At 33.7% G+C, this 19,388-nt stretch overlaps 2 protein-coding genes and 1 pseudogene across 2 annotated transcripts; all 3 read left to right on the plus strand.

Moving 5' to 3' along the window:
* The first annotated feature begins 125 nt into the window (after positions 1-125).
* On the plus strand, positions 126-2,101 carry LOC104737714 (bifunctional protein FolD 4, chloroplastic). The gene is made up of 5 exons (XM_010457956.3): positions 126-575; positions 696-1,021; positions 1,107-1,343; positions 1,436-1,603; positions 1,704-2,101. Exons 1-5 carry the CDS (start codon positions 398-400, stop codon positions 1,872-1,874), a joined length of 1,080 nt encoding a protein of 359 aa, XP_010456258.1. The 5' UTR covers positions 126-397; the 3' UTR covers positions 1,875-2,101.
* Positions 2,102-9,933: 7,832 nt separating this feature from the next.
* Positions 9,934-11,785, plus strand: LOC104737715 (UDP-D-xylose:L-fucose alpha-1,3-D-xylosyltransferase MGP4-like). Its single transcript, XM_010457958.3, has 3 exons — positions 9,934-10,601; positions 10,967-11,128; positions 11,219-11,785. The coding sequence occupies exons 1-3, from the start codon at positions 10,110-10,112 to the stop codon at positions 11,282-11,284; spliced, it is 720 nt and encodes a 239-aa protein (XP_010456260.1). The 5' UTR covers positions 9,934-10,109; the 3' UTR covers positions 11,285-11,785.
* Positions 11,786-16,428: 4,643 nt separating this feature from the next.
* On the plus strand, positions 16,429-18,332 carry LOC147930050 (uncharacterized; annotated as a pseudogene).
* Positions 18,333-19,388: the final 1,056 nt, after the last annotated feature.

Below are 19,388 nucleotides of genomic sequence, written 5' to 3' on the forward strand. Positions count from 1 at the left end.
TTTTTTAAAAAGATTATACATTAGTTAATGTTGTATGAACTCTTGGATTTTTTTTTTTTTTTTTTTTTTTTACAACAACAACTCTTGGATTTTTTTTTTTAAAAAGCAAACAGTCTTTGACTGGTATAAGAAAACCGGAAAATTCAAGTGAAATCAACAAACCGATTTGGGATTTGAACTTTAAACCCTACTGAAGCGTGAAATTAATTGGAAAAAACCAAACCCTAGTAGTCTCCGACGAAGTCATCTTCTTCTTCATCAATTCATCGTTTCTTCTCTCTACCGAATTTAAAAGGAACATTCCTAGTCTTCAGTCTCCATCACTACCTTCTTCTAATTAACCTCAGAGTTCGAAGCCACGACGAGCAGACTAGTGTTCTCTTTGCCTTGTAAAAAAATGGCGTCGATGATGTTTACCGACTGCTCCTCCTCCACGACGTCGCGTCTCTTCCATTTGAACCGCCGCAACGGTACTTCCCTCCTCCGTCAATGCGTCGGCCAACTCCGCTTTCAGACCACTGCTTCTGGCCGTGGCTGCATTCGCTCCTCCTCTTCTCCCATTTCTGCCATTTCCGGTAAATATTAAACCTTTTGAACACTTAAATTGAACTTGACATCGATTGGAAAATTGTAAATTGTAGACAATTAGACTTTAGTCTCTCGTCGGAATCATATATTTTGGTTTTTCTCTACAGCTGATACAAAATCAGAGGGTGTCGCAACTGTAATTGATGGAAAGGCTGTGGCAAAAAAGATAAGAGATGAGATCACAGTCGAAGTTTCAAGAATGAAGGAATCGATTGGTGTGGTTCCTGGTTTAGCAGTGATCCTTGTTGGGGACAGAAAGGATTCTGCAACTTATGTGAGGAACAAGAAGAAAGCTTGTGACTCTGTTGGAATTAAATCGTTCGAGGTTTGTGTCGCTGAAGATTCATCAGAAGAGGAGGTGTTGAGATCTGTCTCAGGCTTCAACGATGATCCCTCAGTCCATGGAATCCTTGTTCAGTTGCCTCTGCCATCGGTAAACATATTAAAAGTCTTATGATCATATTCATAACTTAAAAATAGACAGTGAATTACAATAGTGTTTTGGGATGTTTGTGCAGCATATGGATGAACAGAACATATTGAATGCGGTTAGTATAGAGAAAGACGTGGACGGATTTCACCCGCTAAATATTGGACGCCTTGCTATGCGTGGAAGAGAACCCTTATTTGTACCGTGTACTCCCAAAGGATGCATTGAGTTATTGCATAGATACAACATTGGCATCAAAGGTAAAAGAGCGGTTGTTATCGGAAGGAGTAACATTGTTGGTATGCCAGCTGCTCTGTTACTGCAGGTAATGATGAAACCTTCTGAAAGATGCCATTTTGGGATTATTAATCATTAGTTATATTTTCAGTCTTTATTGATGTATTATGTTAATTGTAGAGAGAAGATGCAACTGTTACCATTATCCACTCAAGAACCAAGAACCCTGAAGAAATCACAAGAGAAGCTGATATTATTATCTCAGCTGTTGGACAAGCAAACATGGTTAGAGGAAGCTGGATAAAACCGGGAGCAGTCATCATTGATGTCGGGATCAATCCTGTTGAGGTGAGTGGACAATTTTGACATATGGTAATGGCGTAATTCAGTTATCTAGTAGATTTCGAGTCAACCAGTATGCGGTGTTCAAATATGTACATCATTGCAGGATTCAAGTGCTGCCCGTGGCTATCGATTGGTTGGAGACATTTGCTATGAGGAGGCTAGCAAAGTTGCATCAGCCATCACTCCTGTTCCTGGTGGTGTAGGACCAATGACCATAGCCATGCTTCTATCCAACACTTTAAAATCAGCTAAGAGGATTCACAACTTCCAGTGACCTTACAAGAAGATTACTGGCCTTTTAAGAATAAACAAATCTTGCTCTGTTTTTGGAAGCCATTGGTTTGCTTTGGTTTATCTTTTTTTCCTTTTTGGGTTCTATGAAACAAAACAACATGTAATTCTAATTCACATAAATTGTCTTTTAACATTGTCTGTCTGTTCTTGTTTTTTGATCCAGAAGGACCAGAACTAGTTTTAACTTGAAAGAGTGGTGTTTCCCCATGTTACAGATTCTGAAACTTTTCGCATACTGCTTCAAACTTTTGTCAACAAAATCAGATTCAGAAATAGTTTTAGCTAAATCCGAAACAGAGGATCAGTGCTTTCAGCACAAGAGAACACCATTAGGAATTGGTTAATATACCACCACTTGATGACCCACAAGCAATTTGAACCTCTCTTATTCACTCTCTTAATCAACCAATCAAACTTTTCTCATGTAATTTAATTTAAAAAACTAAAATAATTAATATTATCTTAATAAATTAACAAAATTAAATTAAATAAAAATGTCTTAACTAAATTTTAAAATCATTATTTATAGTTTTTAAATTATAAAATCTAAATTCTAACCATTATTTTATAAACCTAAACTGATATATAAATTCGTCAAATTGTAAAATCTAAATCCTAACCACTTTTTTATAAATCCAAACCGAAATATAATTTTGTTTTGTAAAGTCAAAACCGTAATCCTCATTTATTAACTCAAAGTTGACTTATAATTTTATTTAATTGTAAAATATACACTCTAACCCCTTTTTTAATAAAGTTAAACCGACATATAATTTTTTAATAAAAAATCTATAGACTTTGTTTCCTTTTTTTTGAGTGCAAAATTTTTTTTCCTTAATTATGATTTTTTGTTTAAATACTGTATGACATGTATATTGTTGTATTTTGATTGGATAATCAAGAGACAAAAAAAAAACTAAATTCAAAAACAAGAAAGCTTTAAAATCTCTTTAATTACTGAATTTTGCCCATATGTGTTTCACTAAATCTATTTACAATTCATGATGTACATTTGAATCACGCAATTTAGATCTAGCATGCACATGATTGGCAAATGCAAGTAACAATGATGCCAGTTCCATATTTGATCCATCCACTCACTAGCACCAAATTTTGCTTAGTGGTCCTTTCAGAGCATTTCCGGCGAGTAGGAGTTGAATCTTCTGCATTTAGAGTGACTTCATTGACATATCTCATATCACCGAGAACCGTTTGAGTAGAAAATTCAGGAAATTCAGTTACTCCACCGAGCTCATTACCCGTCGGAGTAGAAGAACAGTGAGTTGTTTGAGATGAATATGACATCATCGGTCCATAAAATGGAGGATAGTTTGGAATAACTGAAAGCATGAAATTTTTTGGTGAAAACTCATAATTTGGTCTTTTTTTGGGGTTGGTTAGAAGACTGATTTTAAAATTGGTAATTGTTGGGATTTGGATAGTTAAAGGGGTAATTAGAAGAATCTTGGGTGTTAAATGGATTATTATTGGGATCCATTTCGAGAAAATGAGTTTTTGTTTTGTGTCCAAATCAAATGAAAAAGTATATATTTATAGAGTATAAAATGATGAATTTAAAAAAAAATTAAAAAATTAATAAGTTTAAGTGTAATCAATATTAAATAATTTGGTGAAAAAAACAAACCAGAAATCTCTACAACCAATAGAAAAAGAGCACATATATTTATTTTATTTTTATCCACAATAATTATTTCAGCCAATTAATCGATGCCACTTGCTTTGAAGGTAATGTAAATGGTATATATTTTTGAAACATGTAATCATATATATGATGATGGTTGTATAGGTAGTTGTGGTTGCATTTCATATGGTGGGAAAAATGTCAAAAAAATCACTAATTTTCAAATTTGGGACAAAAAAAATGACATAATCTTGGTGATTTATATAACCCAAATTTGAAAATTGGTGATTTTTTTGACATTTTCCCATATATATATATTGCTAATTATTTAGTATTGATGGAATCAAACATTTTAGAGTAGGCCGAAGTCATTGTCCATGACAAGGGAATCAACTATAGGACTCCTAAAGGTCGAGTGAATCCTAGAGCTGTTTTCATAGACGTAGGGATATGTCCTTTAAAATTATTCAAACAAATGTTGAAGTTAACAACATTTCATATAATTCATGTAGCAAATTTGAATTTTAACACCGTTCAGATTATTGCAAAGTTATAGATATTTTGGAGATTTTATGGCAATAAAACTTTAATAGGAAAAGTTTTTTTTGGAAAAATTGAAATGTAGAGATATATTGTCGAGATTTTATGGCAATAAATTTAATGATTTTAGTAATTTTAGTAATTTGGGGTTTGTGCAATTTTTAAGGGATTAAGATTGTAAATAATTTTAAGGTATGATGATGATGATGATATGACAATGTTGATGATGATGATAGTTACATGATGGTAGTATGATGATGTTTATATGATTATGGTAGGATGATGATGATGATAGTATGATGATGTTGATATTTTGATGATGATGATGATGATGATGATAGTATGATGATGTTGATGATATTAGGTTGATAATGAAAAAATTGTTGGGTTAGTGGTTAACTCATTTATCTTAACATTTTTGGAGTACAATTTTTGTGTCATCCTATATTTGTATCGGGTCGGTTTTAGTTGCAAACTTAGAAACCGATTGCACAAATCGGATCCTTCCTAATATCTATATATATGATTTTTCTTCAGCAAATTTGATCCTCTTAATTAGATGAATCTATCTTAATTATAGTCGACTTATCTACATCCCTAAAATATAGCAACACCATCAAATTCTTATAAAGACGGTTACATCTTAGGTAAGATTTAATTCGCGTAAAATATAATATTACATATATGGTAATATCTCATTAGCTTTTAATGTGATCTATTAATCCAGATACCAACTTTCTATAAATTTTAAACCTTAATTTACCTTAAATATAATCGAAGTAATTATAAGAATATGCCTACAATCTTTCCTAAATCAAAACAAACAAAACCATAAAAAATATCTTCTCAACTTGCGAATTAAAGCTTTCTACGACTCAATATGAAAAAAAACCCTACCTACAAAGTACAACCTTAAACAGTATATATATCTGCCATTCACCGCCCACTACGAGCACTACTACACCCAATCGAAAATCACATTACCTTACTAAATCCCACACCTACTATAATCTGAGATTGATACTTCATTTGCCTACTTAAGAGACGGACGTCCATCATTACAAAACTACTTGGAGGGTTCAGGGTGAAAGTTCTCCATTCATGGCATTAGTGCCTGCCCGGAGGGGAAGCAACCCAAGCGAAGGATTAGGGTCCCAAATTTTTTTAATTTATTTTCTTTAGTAAGTAAGGCCTTTTTTAGTTTTATTTGATGAAGTCCCTAGAAAAAATGCTGAATTTTATAGAAAATAATTAAATTTTGTTCCAAAATCAGATTTTAGTATGAGTTTGGTTAAAAAAATTAAAATTTGGTGTAAATCTATTAAAAAGAGGTTAATTTTTTTTCTTTAAGTATAAGGGGTAAAATAAAAATTTGTTTTAAAGCCTCCAAACTGAATTGTGCGTAGGGCATCCAATTATTCCAGACCGGCACTGCATGGCATAGTAAAGTTCTCCATTCATGGCATAGTAAAGTCATTGCACTTACTGGTCCTGACTTGCTTTCCTTTTAAATTTGCACCTACAGACAACAACAAATTATAAAAGATTGTTATCTCAACCGGTGGAACAATCATATATTCCTATGAGAAATAGTAGAGGACTAAAGTCCACCAAAGCACTTAATATATTTTTGATTTTTGTTGTATGCAGGTTGTTTTATAGCAACAAAAGTGATAATAACGAGGGTCATGAATATATAATATTAAAAAATAATAATATTTACAATCAGAAATTAAATTCTCAATTTTTTAAAATGAATGAAGATACACCCAGTAAATACTAAATAAATAACATTTAAATGAATATATATATATATATATTATTTAAATTAAAAAACAGCACTATAACAATTATATATATAGTACTATAGAATTGTAGACTTTATCTACAATTCTGAATTTATGTATAGCATCTCATATATATATATATTCATAAATATATATATAGTTAGTTATACCAAACTGAGCTTTTGCAAATATATATAGTTAGTCTAATCAAACAATACAAAAGAATCTGAAAGTTTTCAATCAACGCAATGACATCTTATTAACATCAAATAAATCACAAATATTAGATTTTATTTAGTATAATATATACAGCTAAAAAAATCAAGAATTAAATGGAGATTTCTAAACATGACCGCTTCAAAACGGTTTTGTTTTATTTTATGGATTTTACCAAATATATATAATTCATGGATTTGAACAATGTAATAATTGTAAAAATAATTTGAATTTTATGAGATTTTTAATGATTATTAAATTATAGAGATTTTACTATTTTTTTTTGTAAAAAAAAAACTAAATTAATTCAATTGTTAAATGTATGCCGGGCGGATTATCCATTACAAAAAAAAAAAAATATATCGCAATTTAGAAGATTATACATGAATTCGATAAACAGAAGCATGGTTGGTTACTTGTTAGATTTTTTTTCATTTTATTATAACAACCGTAGTGAAAAGAGACGAAGTGGAATAGCTCCTCCTCCTCTGAACCTCCTAGAGGCTTTCCTCTAATTAATATTAATTGCAGCGTTGGTTGAGTTTTATTGGAACCGGATAAGACTTGGTTTAAATCCGGTTGAGTATGGTATAAATTGACACGTGGCACGTCATCTTCTAGTAGTTGGAAGGAACATTCGTTGCTCTCCGAGTTACGAACCTACCCCGAATGTCTCCCTTACGTTTCCTTTTTCTTTAATTCCTTTGGTAAACTTCCGAGGGTATTATTGGAACTTGGCGTGGAAAATATCTGAGCCGTTACAGCCGAAGATGACCTCACCCTTGCCACACCCAAAGAAAAAGACAGGTAGGCAGGCGCTTAGGTAAACTCAAGAATAAAACATTGACACGTCACTATTGGGCTTTCACTGGGCTTACAATTCCAGTATATGTAATAATATGAAGTATGACTGGGCTTAGCAGACGTTATTCTCGACCCACCCAAGGTGTCTTTCGTTTAGCAATTATATACATTCAAAAACGAGCTCACTCTTGTTCATCGCTAAAAGACAAAAACAACAAAAGAGAAAAAAAGTTGCAGGTCGAAGGGTGCTGGAGTACGTACACAGGAACGTTGCAAAAAGCAGGAACGAAAATGCAAGCTGTCACTGTGAAACGAGGAAGTGTGACGACCACACACGTTGCACCACTATATGCGTACCAGTTGTAAGAGTAAAGTTGTATATAGTTTCTCCGTTTGCTTCGTCTCTCTCACTTCGCCGGAACAGAGCTATTTCGACGCCGTTATATCAAATTCGTACAGTGAGTCTCTCGCCGTTTATTTAGCCACCGTAGTTTTCTGATAATCGTCTAGTTGCGTTGCTCTCTCTCTCTGTATCTAGGTTTCTTATTGCATTGGGTTAAATCGTTGCTCTCTCTCTCTCTGTATCTAGGTTTCTTATTGTATTTGGTTAACTCTTGCTCATTCTCTTCATCTTGGTTCGTCGGTTTTGTTTGTTTGGTTTGCTCTAATCTCATCTACCTAGCTAGCGCATACTATTGTCGCCGTTTTGTTACCCACCGTAGTTTTCTTTGAGCCCTGTTCCACTCTAGTTGCGTTGCTCTCTCTCTGTATCTAGTTTTCTTATTGCATTTGGTTAACTATTGCTCATTCTCTTCATCTTGTTTCGTCGTTTATGTTTGTTTGGTTTGCTCTAATCTCATCTACCTAGCTAGCGCACATTATTATCGCCGGTTTGTTAGCTACTGTAGTTTTCTTCGAGACTAGCTTCTCCCTGTTCCACTCTAGTTGCGTTGCTCTCTCTGTATCGAGGTTTCTTATTGTATTTGGTTAACTCTTGCTCATTCTCTTCATCTTGGTTCGTCGTTTATGTTTGTTTGGTTTGCTCTAATCTCATCTACCATAGCTAGCGCACATTATTATCGCCGTTTTGTTACCTACCGCAGTTTTCTTTGTGATAATCATATTCCTGTTCCACTCTAGTTGCATTGCTCTCTCTGTATCTGGAACTAAATCTTGCCATTTCGTGGTTTTTGTTTTGTAGATCTGGTTTCAGTTATCATGGGTTTTTCTACGACGGTCGTGTGTCCTTGTCCCAACGGTGCTGGCTTCGGAAACCAAACGAGGACGAGTGTGATCAAAGGATTTGGGGGTCGAGTTCGGATCGATTTTAAGGGAGGGTCTTGGGGACGTTTTCCTCTCATTAACAGAGAGATACCTGCTGCTAGCAAGGTTTCATGTGGAGCTGAGGGAGATGATTTCTTCCACTTCTCTGAATCATCTCAGCTCGTCGATGGCCGACTGCTTGCGCAGGAAATCCAAAGCAATGTTGCTGGGAGTGTTGGGTTGTTCAAAGCGGCAACAGGAGGAAAAGTCCCTGGCCTTGGCATTGTGTTGGTGGGCCAAAAGGGTGAAAACACACGCTTTGTCAAGACCATCATCAAGGCATGTGAGGAAACTGGCATGGATTGGGTCCTGGAACAGTTGCCGCAGGACTGTTCTCAAGAAGCAATAATGATTTCAGTTGAGAAGTTAAACAGAAACTCTGCACTTCAAGGTATTCATTTGGAGAATGTAAACTCAAGTGCCATTCTGAAAATTAAACTGGAGAAAGACATCAGTGGAGTTCATCCTCAGAGCCTCAATGCTCTCAGTGGCTATGGATCAGATCCTCCTCTGTTCATGCCACCTTCCCCAAGAGGTTGCATCCAGAGGCTTCTCCAGTCTGGTGTGAACCCTGAGGGTAAGCACACTGCTGTCATTGGAGACAGCATTCCTGTTTACCAAACAGGGATGATCCTTAGGAGGAACATGGCTGCCTCCAGCTTTGTGATAGGACGACGTCCCACAAACCAGTCAAGGAAGTTCTTAATTAACTCTGATGTGATAGTATATGATGCAGCAGGAGTGAACTTTGGTATCCCCAAAAGTTGGGTCAACCCTGAAGCTGTGTTAATAGAGGTTGGGGTTTGTGCTGAGTTGACTGTGTCCATAATGATGAGCAATCTTATGGATGCCGCCATTATGACAAGTTCTTGAGAGAGAGAGAGGAGGAATAAGTTGATGTTTCTGTGTTTTTGAATAAGTTGATGTTTCTGTGTTTTTGAATAATAACTGTGTTTTTTTTTTGTGTTTTGAATAAAATTTAAGTTGAATAAGATTTGTTTTGCGTTTTCAAAGGTAATTTATCAAAACAGGTTTAACCAGGGAAATCACAGTTGAATAAGATCATGTATTGACCTAATTGAATCGAAACAGTTTTTGTTCTGATTCACACGGTGCCAATGCTTTATGAGAAGTATGAAGATGAGATTGATCCAATTGCAGAGAAGGCTGTGATCGAGATGAAGAAGCAATACCAAATTTTTGAGGCCAAGTTTTCAAGTAAGATCCATCATTAAGCCAAACAACTCAGAAATCGAGAGATTGAACTAGATTGATTAATTTTAGTTTAGTTCATTTATCTATTCCTCTGTTTGTGGTTTTGGTTACTTACCGCTCAAGTCATTTTGGTTACTTACCACTCAAGTCATCTAAACTACTGTGGATATAAAATGGGCTGGGCCTTTAAAATAATTTATAGAAAGGTCCTACCCATCTTTTTTATAATGGAAATCTAATCTTACTCTTTTCCATGGTTAATAAAAAATAAAAATACATGCTAATTGCTGAGGTTATGTAAATCTTAACTTCAAATTAGATAGTTTTTACCTGAAAATGTCAAAATAGTTATCTAAAATGACAAATAACATAACACAAGTCACCAAAAAAAAAAAAGACCAATTGGTGATACTGGCAGATAAGGCCGATATATGGGCCTAATTTCAATATTTGAACCCCATTTAACACCGACAGATCCAACATTACGACCCGATTTAATAAACGGAATAAATAAATAAATTGGTAGTAAAAATATAAATAAACTCTTCACAATGAAATCAGAATCGCCATTGTTTTCTGTTATTGAGATCTCCCTCATCAGATCTAACACTTCCCACTAAATTTCTTCTCTGTATAGAATAAACTTCTCGATTTCGAATTCGTCTGAAACTACAAAAAAAAAAAAAAAATGGCGCAGCAACAGTTCCTTCACCAGCGTCCAATCCAAAACCCATTCACAAACCCATTCTCTTCATCTCCGCTTTCTAACTCCTCAACCTCGAACCGTCCAATCTCACTCTTCAGCCGCAACGGTCTCCTCCTCTTACTCGCACTCCTCGTTATCCTCGGCGTATTCCTACCCTGGGCTGGATCTCCTTTATTCCCGTTCCCAAACAGACTCTCTTCTTCTCAATCTAGATGGCGCGGCTATTCCCTCGCTCAAGCCGCCAAGTTCGTCGCTAAGAACGGCACCGTGATCGTCTGCGCCGTCAGCTATCCTTACTTGCCTTTTCTCAACAACTGGTTGATTAGTGTTTCTAGACAGAAGCATCAGGATCAAGTCCTCGTCATCGCTGAGGATTACGCTACTCTCTACAAGGTTAACGATAAGTGGCCTGGTCACGCCGTTCTCATCCCTCCGGCGTTCGATTCTCAGACGGCTCACAAGTTCGGTTCCCAGGTATATAACATCTGCTCTGAGTTTTCCATTCAATTTTAATCAAATCTGGGTTTTGCGTAGTGTCTTTGTTAGTTTTAGATCATCTGAGATTGGATACTTAGTTTCCACCATACGGATCTTCGTTAATTAGCTAATGTTATGTCACTGATTACTCGGATCATAGGTTTGTTTGGTACATCCATGGCTGATCCTATGAATAACAAAAGATTTTCAACTTGTGGATGTAGTAGCTACCATTTTGCTTTGTGAATTTTGATGCTAGTTGAATATTTTCGTATCCCCTGTTTATGTAAGTGATACTCTATGCTAAGAGCTTGTATTGCGATGGAATTGATCGTATTAACTGACTTCTCGTATGCGATTAGGGTTTCTTCAATTTCACAGCACGTAGGCCGCAGCATCTCTTGCAAATTTTGGAGTTAGGTTACAATGTAATGTACAACGATGTTGATATGGTCTGGTTGCAAGATCCGTTTCAGTATTTGGAGGGAAAGCATGATGCATACTTCATGGATGATATGACTGCAGTAAGTATATTCTCTCATGCATCTCCTTCATCGATTGGTATTGACTTAGTTAGTGTATTTATTATTTATCTTCTTGATTATGGGTTCCAGATTAAGCCGTTGGATCACTCATCGAGAAGAAGATCAAACGTTTCCGTGACTTTGTTCTATGGCTAGTCGATGATCATGCTTCAGCGTCCATTCACAAACCCATTATTCTCTTCTTCTCCGCTTACAGACCACTGCTTCTGGGGTTCTGGCCGTGGCTACATTTGTTGAAATCTGTCTCAGGATTCAACGATGATCCTTCTGTCCAGTTGCCTCTGCGATCCGTAAACACAGTCTATGATCATTTTCATAACTTGAATATAACAGTGTTTTGGGATGCTTGTGTATATATGCTAAGAGGATTCACAGCTTCCAGTAACGTTACTAGAAGATTACTGGCTGTTTTGGAATAAACAAGTAACATTACTAGAAGATTACTGGCTTTTTAAGAATGAACAAATCTTACTCTGTTGTTGGTAGCCATTGGTTTGCTTTGGTCTTTTTTGTTGTTGTATGAAACAAAACATGTAGTTTTAAGTCACATAGATTGTCTTTAACATTTTCTGTCTGTTCTTGTTATTTGATCCAGAACACGTTTAAATTTATCCAGATATGGAATACATTTTGAAAGAGTGGTGTCATATGTTACAGATTCTGAAACTTAAGTACATAAACTCTACAATTCTATCTCTAAACTTGTATAAATGAATTCTTTTGCAGACGTTTTGGAACAAGAATACATTCCCGAAAGCCTAACAAATTCTATTTTATTTTTGTTTAAACCCTAACTTAAGTAGGAAGTCACGAGTAGTGTGCCTATTTTAGAAAATGGCGTTGATGATGTCTACCGATTGCTCCTTCTTCACGACGTTTATTGAAACTTTTTAAGGTCGATAGGGTTTTCTTTTCTAAAGATGTGGATTGAGGTGTCCCCATCCCATGGGTGATGATGACTTGGTTCGGTTCCAAAATCTTACTTGTGGATTAGTAAATTTGGTTCACTCTCAAATCTGTGGAAATTCTTCACAAATATGACGACCCCAAAAAATTATCATTCTCTTTTCTTCTTTTCAATATGCTTGCTTGGCTTCCACATTGATGAATTAAGACCAAAGAAATAATCATTTTTTTGGTTTGCATACCGTATTGAACCGGACGAGTCAAGCAGGAGGGGGTTGTCTGCGGTTCTTTTTCCGGTTAAATCTGTGGGAATCGTAACCGAAACAGCGAAACCTAATAACCGATCCATACCGGAGACATGATGCGTCTTTGATTAAATAATGATTTTTTTTTCGTCGATTAAATAATAATTATGAAGTTTTTTAATAAAGCATTTACGCCGAGCCTAGAACACAGATTAAAATTTTAATTGTTTATTTTGTAATTTTTATTTAAAGCATCATATATAGAATTGTTTTATTTGTTTTAAAAGTTTTTTTTCTTTTCTGGATTTAACATTATGTCACTAAATCATATGTTGAATATAATTTATGGAAAAATATTTATTTTGTATAGATTTTGATTCGTGGTGCACCGCGAATTTTTGTTTGTTAATTTTCTTTGAATTGTTTAGTTTTTAAAATTATATAGTGTATTTTGATTGTTAATTCTATAACTTGACCCATAATATACCGTATATTAATTTTTTGTCAATTCCCTTTTTAAAAATACCACTCCATGTTAACCATTTTTAAAACTACTCATTTTTATGTACAAAATGATCAAATTACTCTTTCTTTGAATGACAACAAGAATGTACAGTCATCAAAATAAAAATAAAAATTCCTGCCAAAGATTATTTTTTCCTGCCAAAATCGAAAAAAATTTCCACCAAAAATTTTAATTTTAAAATTTATACCTTATAAAAACATTGTAAACTCTTTTAAAAACCTTGTAAAAGCGTTTACAAGGTGTTTAAAAACCTTGTAGAAAATCTTATAAACGCTTTTAAAAACCTTGTAAAAGCGTTTACAAGGTGTTTAAAAACATTTTGAAAACCTTTTAAAAACCTTGTAAGTTTTTTTTGGCGGGAATTTTTTTTGTCGAAAATTTTGATACAAAAATGTTTGAATGTTTTATATGGAACTCATGATAATGAAGGATATGAGTTCTCCAATTTCTTTGAATATCTCCTCTGAATTTTGAGTCAATTGAACTTGTCCATGATAAATTGGTTGCTTAGAAAATCAAAAAGAAGGTAGGTTGCTCATGGAGTCAGTTTGGCCAAAAGTGTGACTCTCGATGAATTCAGGGGTTGGGTTTGGGTGTGAACCTCTGCTTATCCCTCCTACCAAATCGGTTTCCTGGCTAAAAGCATAGAGCGATTTTATTGATGTCAGGACCGATTTGAATTTAGATTTAATAATTTTAGAGAAATTTAGATTTAATAATCTTATTTTTCACTTAATTAACTAGTCTGAGTTTATTGAATAATAACATAAGTGGACTAAACATTTTATTTGAATTAAATTTGAAATATTTTTTTTTGTTATTTTGTTATTCATTATTATTCATTCATCTAGGCTACTTACAATCAGGTTATGGTATTAGTCTGAGTTTATTGAATAATAACATAAGTGGACTAAACATTTTATTTGAATTAAATTTGAAATATATTTTTTTTTTCACTTAATTAACTAGTCTGAGTTTATTGAATAATAACATAAGTGGACTAAACATTTTATTTGAATTAAATTTGAAATTTTTTTTTTTGTTTTTTTTGTTATTCATTATTATTCATTCATCTAGGCTACTTACAATCAGGTTATTAAATCTGTCTCAGGGTTATTGCCAAAAAATCCGTATAAAATCGGATAATATCTGTAGAAATCTTAGTTGTTTAGAATGAAAATTTCTAAATACCTTATTTTTAATACACTATCCTAGTTAGGGGTGTCAATCGGGTTGGCCCGGCCCGGTCCGGCGCAAAACCCGTAAAGCCCGCATATGTTTGAGTCCGGTCCGGCCCGATCCGAAATATTTCCGAGTCTATATTTCAAAGTCCGAGCCAGGCCCTAACAGGACTACAGAGCTTTTCGGGCTTTTTCGGGCTTATCATATCGATCAAAAATTCAAACTTATAAGCCTTAAAAAGCAGTGTTTGAAGGTCCACTATAAAACAAGTCAATCAAAAATTTAATAACGCATCTATATTAACCACAACTAACTTAATTTAATAAAAAAGGTTTAAAACTAAATAAAATTTGATACTTTAACCAAATAAACCAATATATAATTTATATAAAATATCATTAATAAAAATTTTAAAGTATTAAGTATGGTTATTAAGTAAATATGAAAACTAGGATTAGAGTTTAAAACTTTATTTACAATAAATTGTTAATCAAATATTACAATCAAACAAAAATGTTAACAAAAAAGTACAAATATATTTGTTTGAGGGCTTTTCGGGCTGGCCCGAGTCCGGTCGGGCTAGTCCGAAAAACCCTATAGCCTAAACGGGCTGAGCCCGGAAAGCCCGATTTTTTTCCTGGACATATATATTTAAGCCCGAACCCAATGTTTTTCAGGGCCGGGCAGGGCCAGCCCGTGGGCTTTGGCCCTAATTGACATGCCTAATCCTAGTTAAATTATCTTAATTATCCTTAATGATTTTTTTTTTTTACTATTTCTAATGGCATTATAATATAAAATTTTAATGTTATTTTTATAAATGCGCTTTTCAATTAATATAGTAGGATATCTTTTATTTTTTATTGATTAATTTTTAAAATCTAAGTTTTTAAACGGAACTGATATAGATTTTATTCAATTAGATTTTTGATAAAAAAATTAACTCGGAATGTTGATAAAATTTGTAGTTGTAGATTTTATTAGATTAAATTTTTAAAATCTTAGCTGTTATTTTTTTAAATTAAATATGAATTAGTTTAGATTTTTTTTTTTACTTTTCGAGATTTAATTTAATTTGATCTGTCTCTCGATTTTTATTTGTTTACTAATAAAGATTGATTAGGTTTTTTTTAATGGCAATTGAATGTAAATTTTTTACACATTTTAAGGTTAGTTCAATATTTGTACTTCCCAATTAATATAGTAAGATTTTTTTGTCAACATAATTATTGAACAGAAACTGAACTTTGGCAAAAAGGAAATATTTACTAGTATTTTTTTAATATATTAATAAATGAGTCACAAATTTAATTACAAGCAAATAATGTCCTTTAACTATTGTTTTAATTCATAGCTTTAATCTATATATATACATTTTTGAAGTACATTTTAAGTTATACTTATTTAAAAACTTATTTACAAAGTTAATACCAAAAAAAATTCCGAAAATAACATTATGTCAGATTTTATTTCTTAATATTGTATATTCCTATTGGAACATAAAATATGATATATTTAACCACACATTCTATTGTGTTTTGAATATATTTTATCTCCTAATCCTTTGCAAACAAAGAAAACATTTTATTTGATTCCCATTTTGTTTTCCAAAACCTGTGAGCTTTGATTCTTAACGTAGAAAGAACTTCGATTCACATTTATTTAAATATTATAATTATATATCTAAACTTAATAAAATTTTATAATATTACAAATATGTAAAATTTTAAAAGTTTAAACTATTATATAATATGGTTATATATTAGATGGGTTATAAAGAGGACATGTTGGAATTAATAAAATATCATTAAATTTGTGCTAACACAAGTTAAATCCTTATTTTATTATTTGTCAACAATACAAATACTAGAATATTTGACATAAAAAATCAAGTTGATTTAACTAAGATTATTTAAAATAATTAAATCATTAGGAAAAATTTGACTTAATCACAGTGTATAAATTATTTATTATGTATTTAGATCCCTTATTTTTTGTTATAATAATCAAAAATTAGAATATAATCTCAAACACTAAACAAAACAAACTAAATATAAAAAACAAATGATCATGAAGTGTATTACCCATTAAATATTAATATAAACATTTAACGCACAAAAGAATGGAAAATTTAGTTATTACTCTATTTACAAAACATCCAATATCTAACAAACAAATACAATATAAAATATAAATAATAATAATTATCGTATGCAAGCAGGTTAAAATCTAGTGTGTGTTTAATTCCAAAATTTATGTCTATATGTATTTTTCGGAAATTATTGATCGATGTCGTTTAATTCCACATGGAATGTATGTATATTTTTGTTAAACCCTAACTTAAGCTCGAAGCCACGACCAGTGTTCTTGTTTGCCTAGTAGAAAAAATAGCCGCTTGGTATTTTCAACTCATCTTCTCCATGGGCAAGGAGGGCAAGAGACTGAAGAGATGCTCCACATCCACCGATGTTGAAGCACCAGATGGTGAGGGCACGAAGCCTTTGCAGAAAGGTAAGAAATTTAGGTTTCTTTGTTGCTCCAGGGTATTTTAACCATCAACATAACATATATAAAATCTGCTTAGCTTGCTCTTAATTATACAAGGCATATGCATATACATATGTATAGAGATAGTTTGGTGAGATGGAACTGTTGTATTATGCTAATTCGAACTGTTTCTTTTTCTTTTCTTTTGATGCTTAAGCTGAGGGAGAGCTACAGAACTCTGAGACGGATGTAAATCCGAAGAAACGCAAGAAGAAATCTAAGAGCAAGGTCAGAAAACTTAACAGTTCGTCTTTCTCTTAATAATTTCTTAATAATCTTTCTTTTGACAGAAGAAGTGCCACGAACGACGTTCTTAACTTAATATATATGTCCTCTCTCTCTCTCTCACTCATTTCACTCACTCTCACATAGTGTTAAATTTACTCTGTAGCAAACTGTTGAAGATGATTTGGAACCCAAGAAGACATCTGAGGAGAGGTATGATTCTGTAAATATTAGTTACGCGATCCATGTTAGGACGTTTCTTCTATTTACTACTTAGAAATAAAAATAAAAAAATACTCATTAATGTCCGATCATATATGCTTCGATTCTGTATCTTTTTTCACCACACTTAATTTCTATATATATATATATATATATAGATCAGACATTAATGAGTATTTCTCTAATTCATTTTTTTTTTCTCTTGAAATTGAATGGCAGGAAATGAAAAAATTGAGGAAATCTTTCAAAGAGATGACTGAAACTATGAAAAACCTGCAGGATTTTCTCATGGGGAATGCTGATCTACTACCGGGGATTTCAATGAAGGTATATATATATGCATGTTTCTTCAATAATAACTTATAAGTTGTGGTTGGTTACTAGCTAGCTAGGGGTCTCTGTTTCTGCTGACTTGACTGAAACTATTATATGTAAAAAAACCTGCAGGAGATGTTACTGACCAAATCCCCGGATACTTCATCCAAGGTATCGTTCATCTGATGATCTGCAGTTTGTTGCTCTGTTGCATTAATTTGTATTGTGTAGGCTGACAACAAAATGATGATACCTTAACACTTTATAGCTAGCTTTCTACTCTACTGACTTTTGAATCACAAATAAATCCTGGTTTGATTGTCCATATAACGGTATAGGAGGAGGAAGAACCCGTAGAGAAAATGGACCAACTGGCAACACATGAGTGCTTGTTACGAAACTGAAGATTCTGATATGAACAACGACTATACTATCTTAGTTAGGGGATTGGATACTTCCCTCACCAGAGATGAGACCAAGAGCGCATTGACGAAACATTTTGAGTCATGGGGATGTCAAGTCTTGAGGGTTTTTGTTCCCATTGAGTGTCTAACCGGTGCTCGCTTAGGGTTTGCTACTTGTTCCTCATCTCCAATATTATTTTTTTCTTTACTTCCATTATACCAACTGTAAGATTGACTGACTAGTGATTACCCTTGTGTGTTACTTCTCTTTACTGCAGAATTGCTTTCATTGATGTGGATGATGAAGAAAGGGGTTTAAAACTAAGTTACAAGGGAGGGTGGAATCTTTATCTTACGCTGGCTAAATATTCACCGGAATACCACCGCTTACCCAACTTTGAAGGCTGTCAACATTGTGGTTCTTTTCTTTTGGAGCGCCGTTTGAAAAGATTCCTCGATAGGCCCCCGCGGCGGTATTAGCCTCCCACAACACTATTGCTCGCTCTGCTACTTGACTTGTTTTATTCACCAGATGAAACTTTTCTTATTTTAATTATGACTTGTTGTACTGTTTTAGTTGCAAAAACTTCTGTTTGAAGAACGTGGTTTGAATTTATGTTTAAATTTATGAGACCATGAATATGAATTTGCTTTCTCTTCCTGAGCGCAGAGAACAGTGTTGCATGAAGCTTCGTGAATAGTATTATTAACTACACCCTTCTCATGAATGTTGGCCTAACATCTTTATTTAACGTTGATTTATTTACACCTGCACCCACTTTGTGAGTTTAATGTTTCACATCGACCTATTTTGCAAACGATGGTGTGTACTCATCCCACAAACTCTCAAACAGCGACATGTTACTGTTTCTCCATCCTTTCACAGGGATGTTTGACATATCACAAGATATCCGACAAGCCTTGCTTACATTACATGCCTTAATTTGCTCAACGTTCTAGCACCAAATATGAATACATCCCTCGATAACTTTCCGACATGACATTTGCTATGAGGAGGTTTGCAAAGTTGCATCAGTCATCACATCTGCTAAAATTGGCGAACGACTCACGATGACCTTACTCAAGCTTCTATCCAACACTTTAACCGCAGCCAAGAGAAATCACAACTTCATGTAACCTTACAAGAATATTACTGCTGGCCTTTCTTTTAAGGCCAATTGGTTGAAAACAATTTCCTATGAATAAAAAACAAATCCTGGTACTCTTTCTATTCCAATAGCTTGTTTGCTCTGGTCTTCGAAAGTAATTTTTTTTTTTTTTTTGGTTTGTTTGTTTGTTTGTCTGGTTTTATGAAACCAGACATATAGTATGTGTTTCTTTACTTCTTCTTGTCCGTCTGTTCCTTGTTTTTAACAACACGTCAATAAAATGGAGAAGGCTCTTCTAAAATTTGGGAGTAACAGCCACAGAAGCATCCTCCTGAACTAGTAGAATTATAGCAGTTGTGTCAGCGGTTTCACTCTTTAAACGCTCTTGTTGCATTACAGAACCTAAAACCTTCATACCGCAGATGCTGGCCCCGGCCCGCCTGTGAACTAAAAGCATAATAAATCCCTTCTTAGCTTTGTTACAGAAGAATAAGCCACACCCAAACCATCAAGAAGGATATACAGTGCCAATAAAGTACAACAGTACTCTCTAGCTGC

The sequence above is a fragment of the Camelina sativa genome, chromosome 13 (assembly GCF_030686135.1).
Source record: "Camelina sativa cultivar CO46 ecotype springtype chromosome 13, ASM3068613v1".
Classification (NCBI taxonomy): domain Eukaryota; kingdom Viridiplantae; phylum Streptophyta; class Magnoliopsida; order Brassicales; family Brassicaceae; genus Camelina; species Camelina sativa.

What these genes read in the sequence shown, in the direction of transcription:
- LOC104737714 (XM_010457956.3), top strand. Translation starts at nt 398, where the DNA reads ATGGCGTCGATGATGTTTACCGACTGCTCCTCCTCCACGACGTCGCGT. An exon ending in TCCCATTTCTGCCATTTCCG is followed by an intron (nt 576 to 695) that starts GTAAATATTAAA and finishes TTTTCTCTACAG; the next exon opens with CTGATACAAAATCAGAGGGT. An exon ending in CAGCTGCTCTGTTACTGCAG is followed by an intron (nt 1,344 to 1,435) that starts GTAATGATGAAA and finishes TGTTAATTGTAG; the next exon opens with AGAGAAGATGCAACTGTTAC.
- LOC104737715 (XM_010457958.3), top strand. Translation starts at nt 10,110, where the DNA reads ATGGCGCAGCAACAGTTCCTTCACCAGCGTCCAATCCAAAACCCATTC. An exon ending in CTCACAAGTTCGGTTCCCAG is followed by an intron (nt 10,602 to 10,966) that starts GTATATAACATC and finishes GTATGCGATTAG; the next exon opens with GGTTTCTTCAATTTCACAGC. An exon ending in TCATGGATGATATGACTGCA is followed by an intron (nt 11,129 to 11,218) that starts GTAAGTATATTC and finishes TATGGGTTCCAG; the next exon opens with ATTAAGCCGTTGGATCACTC.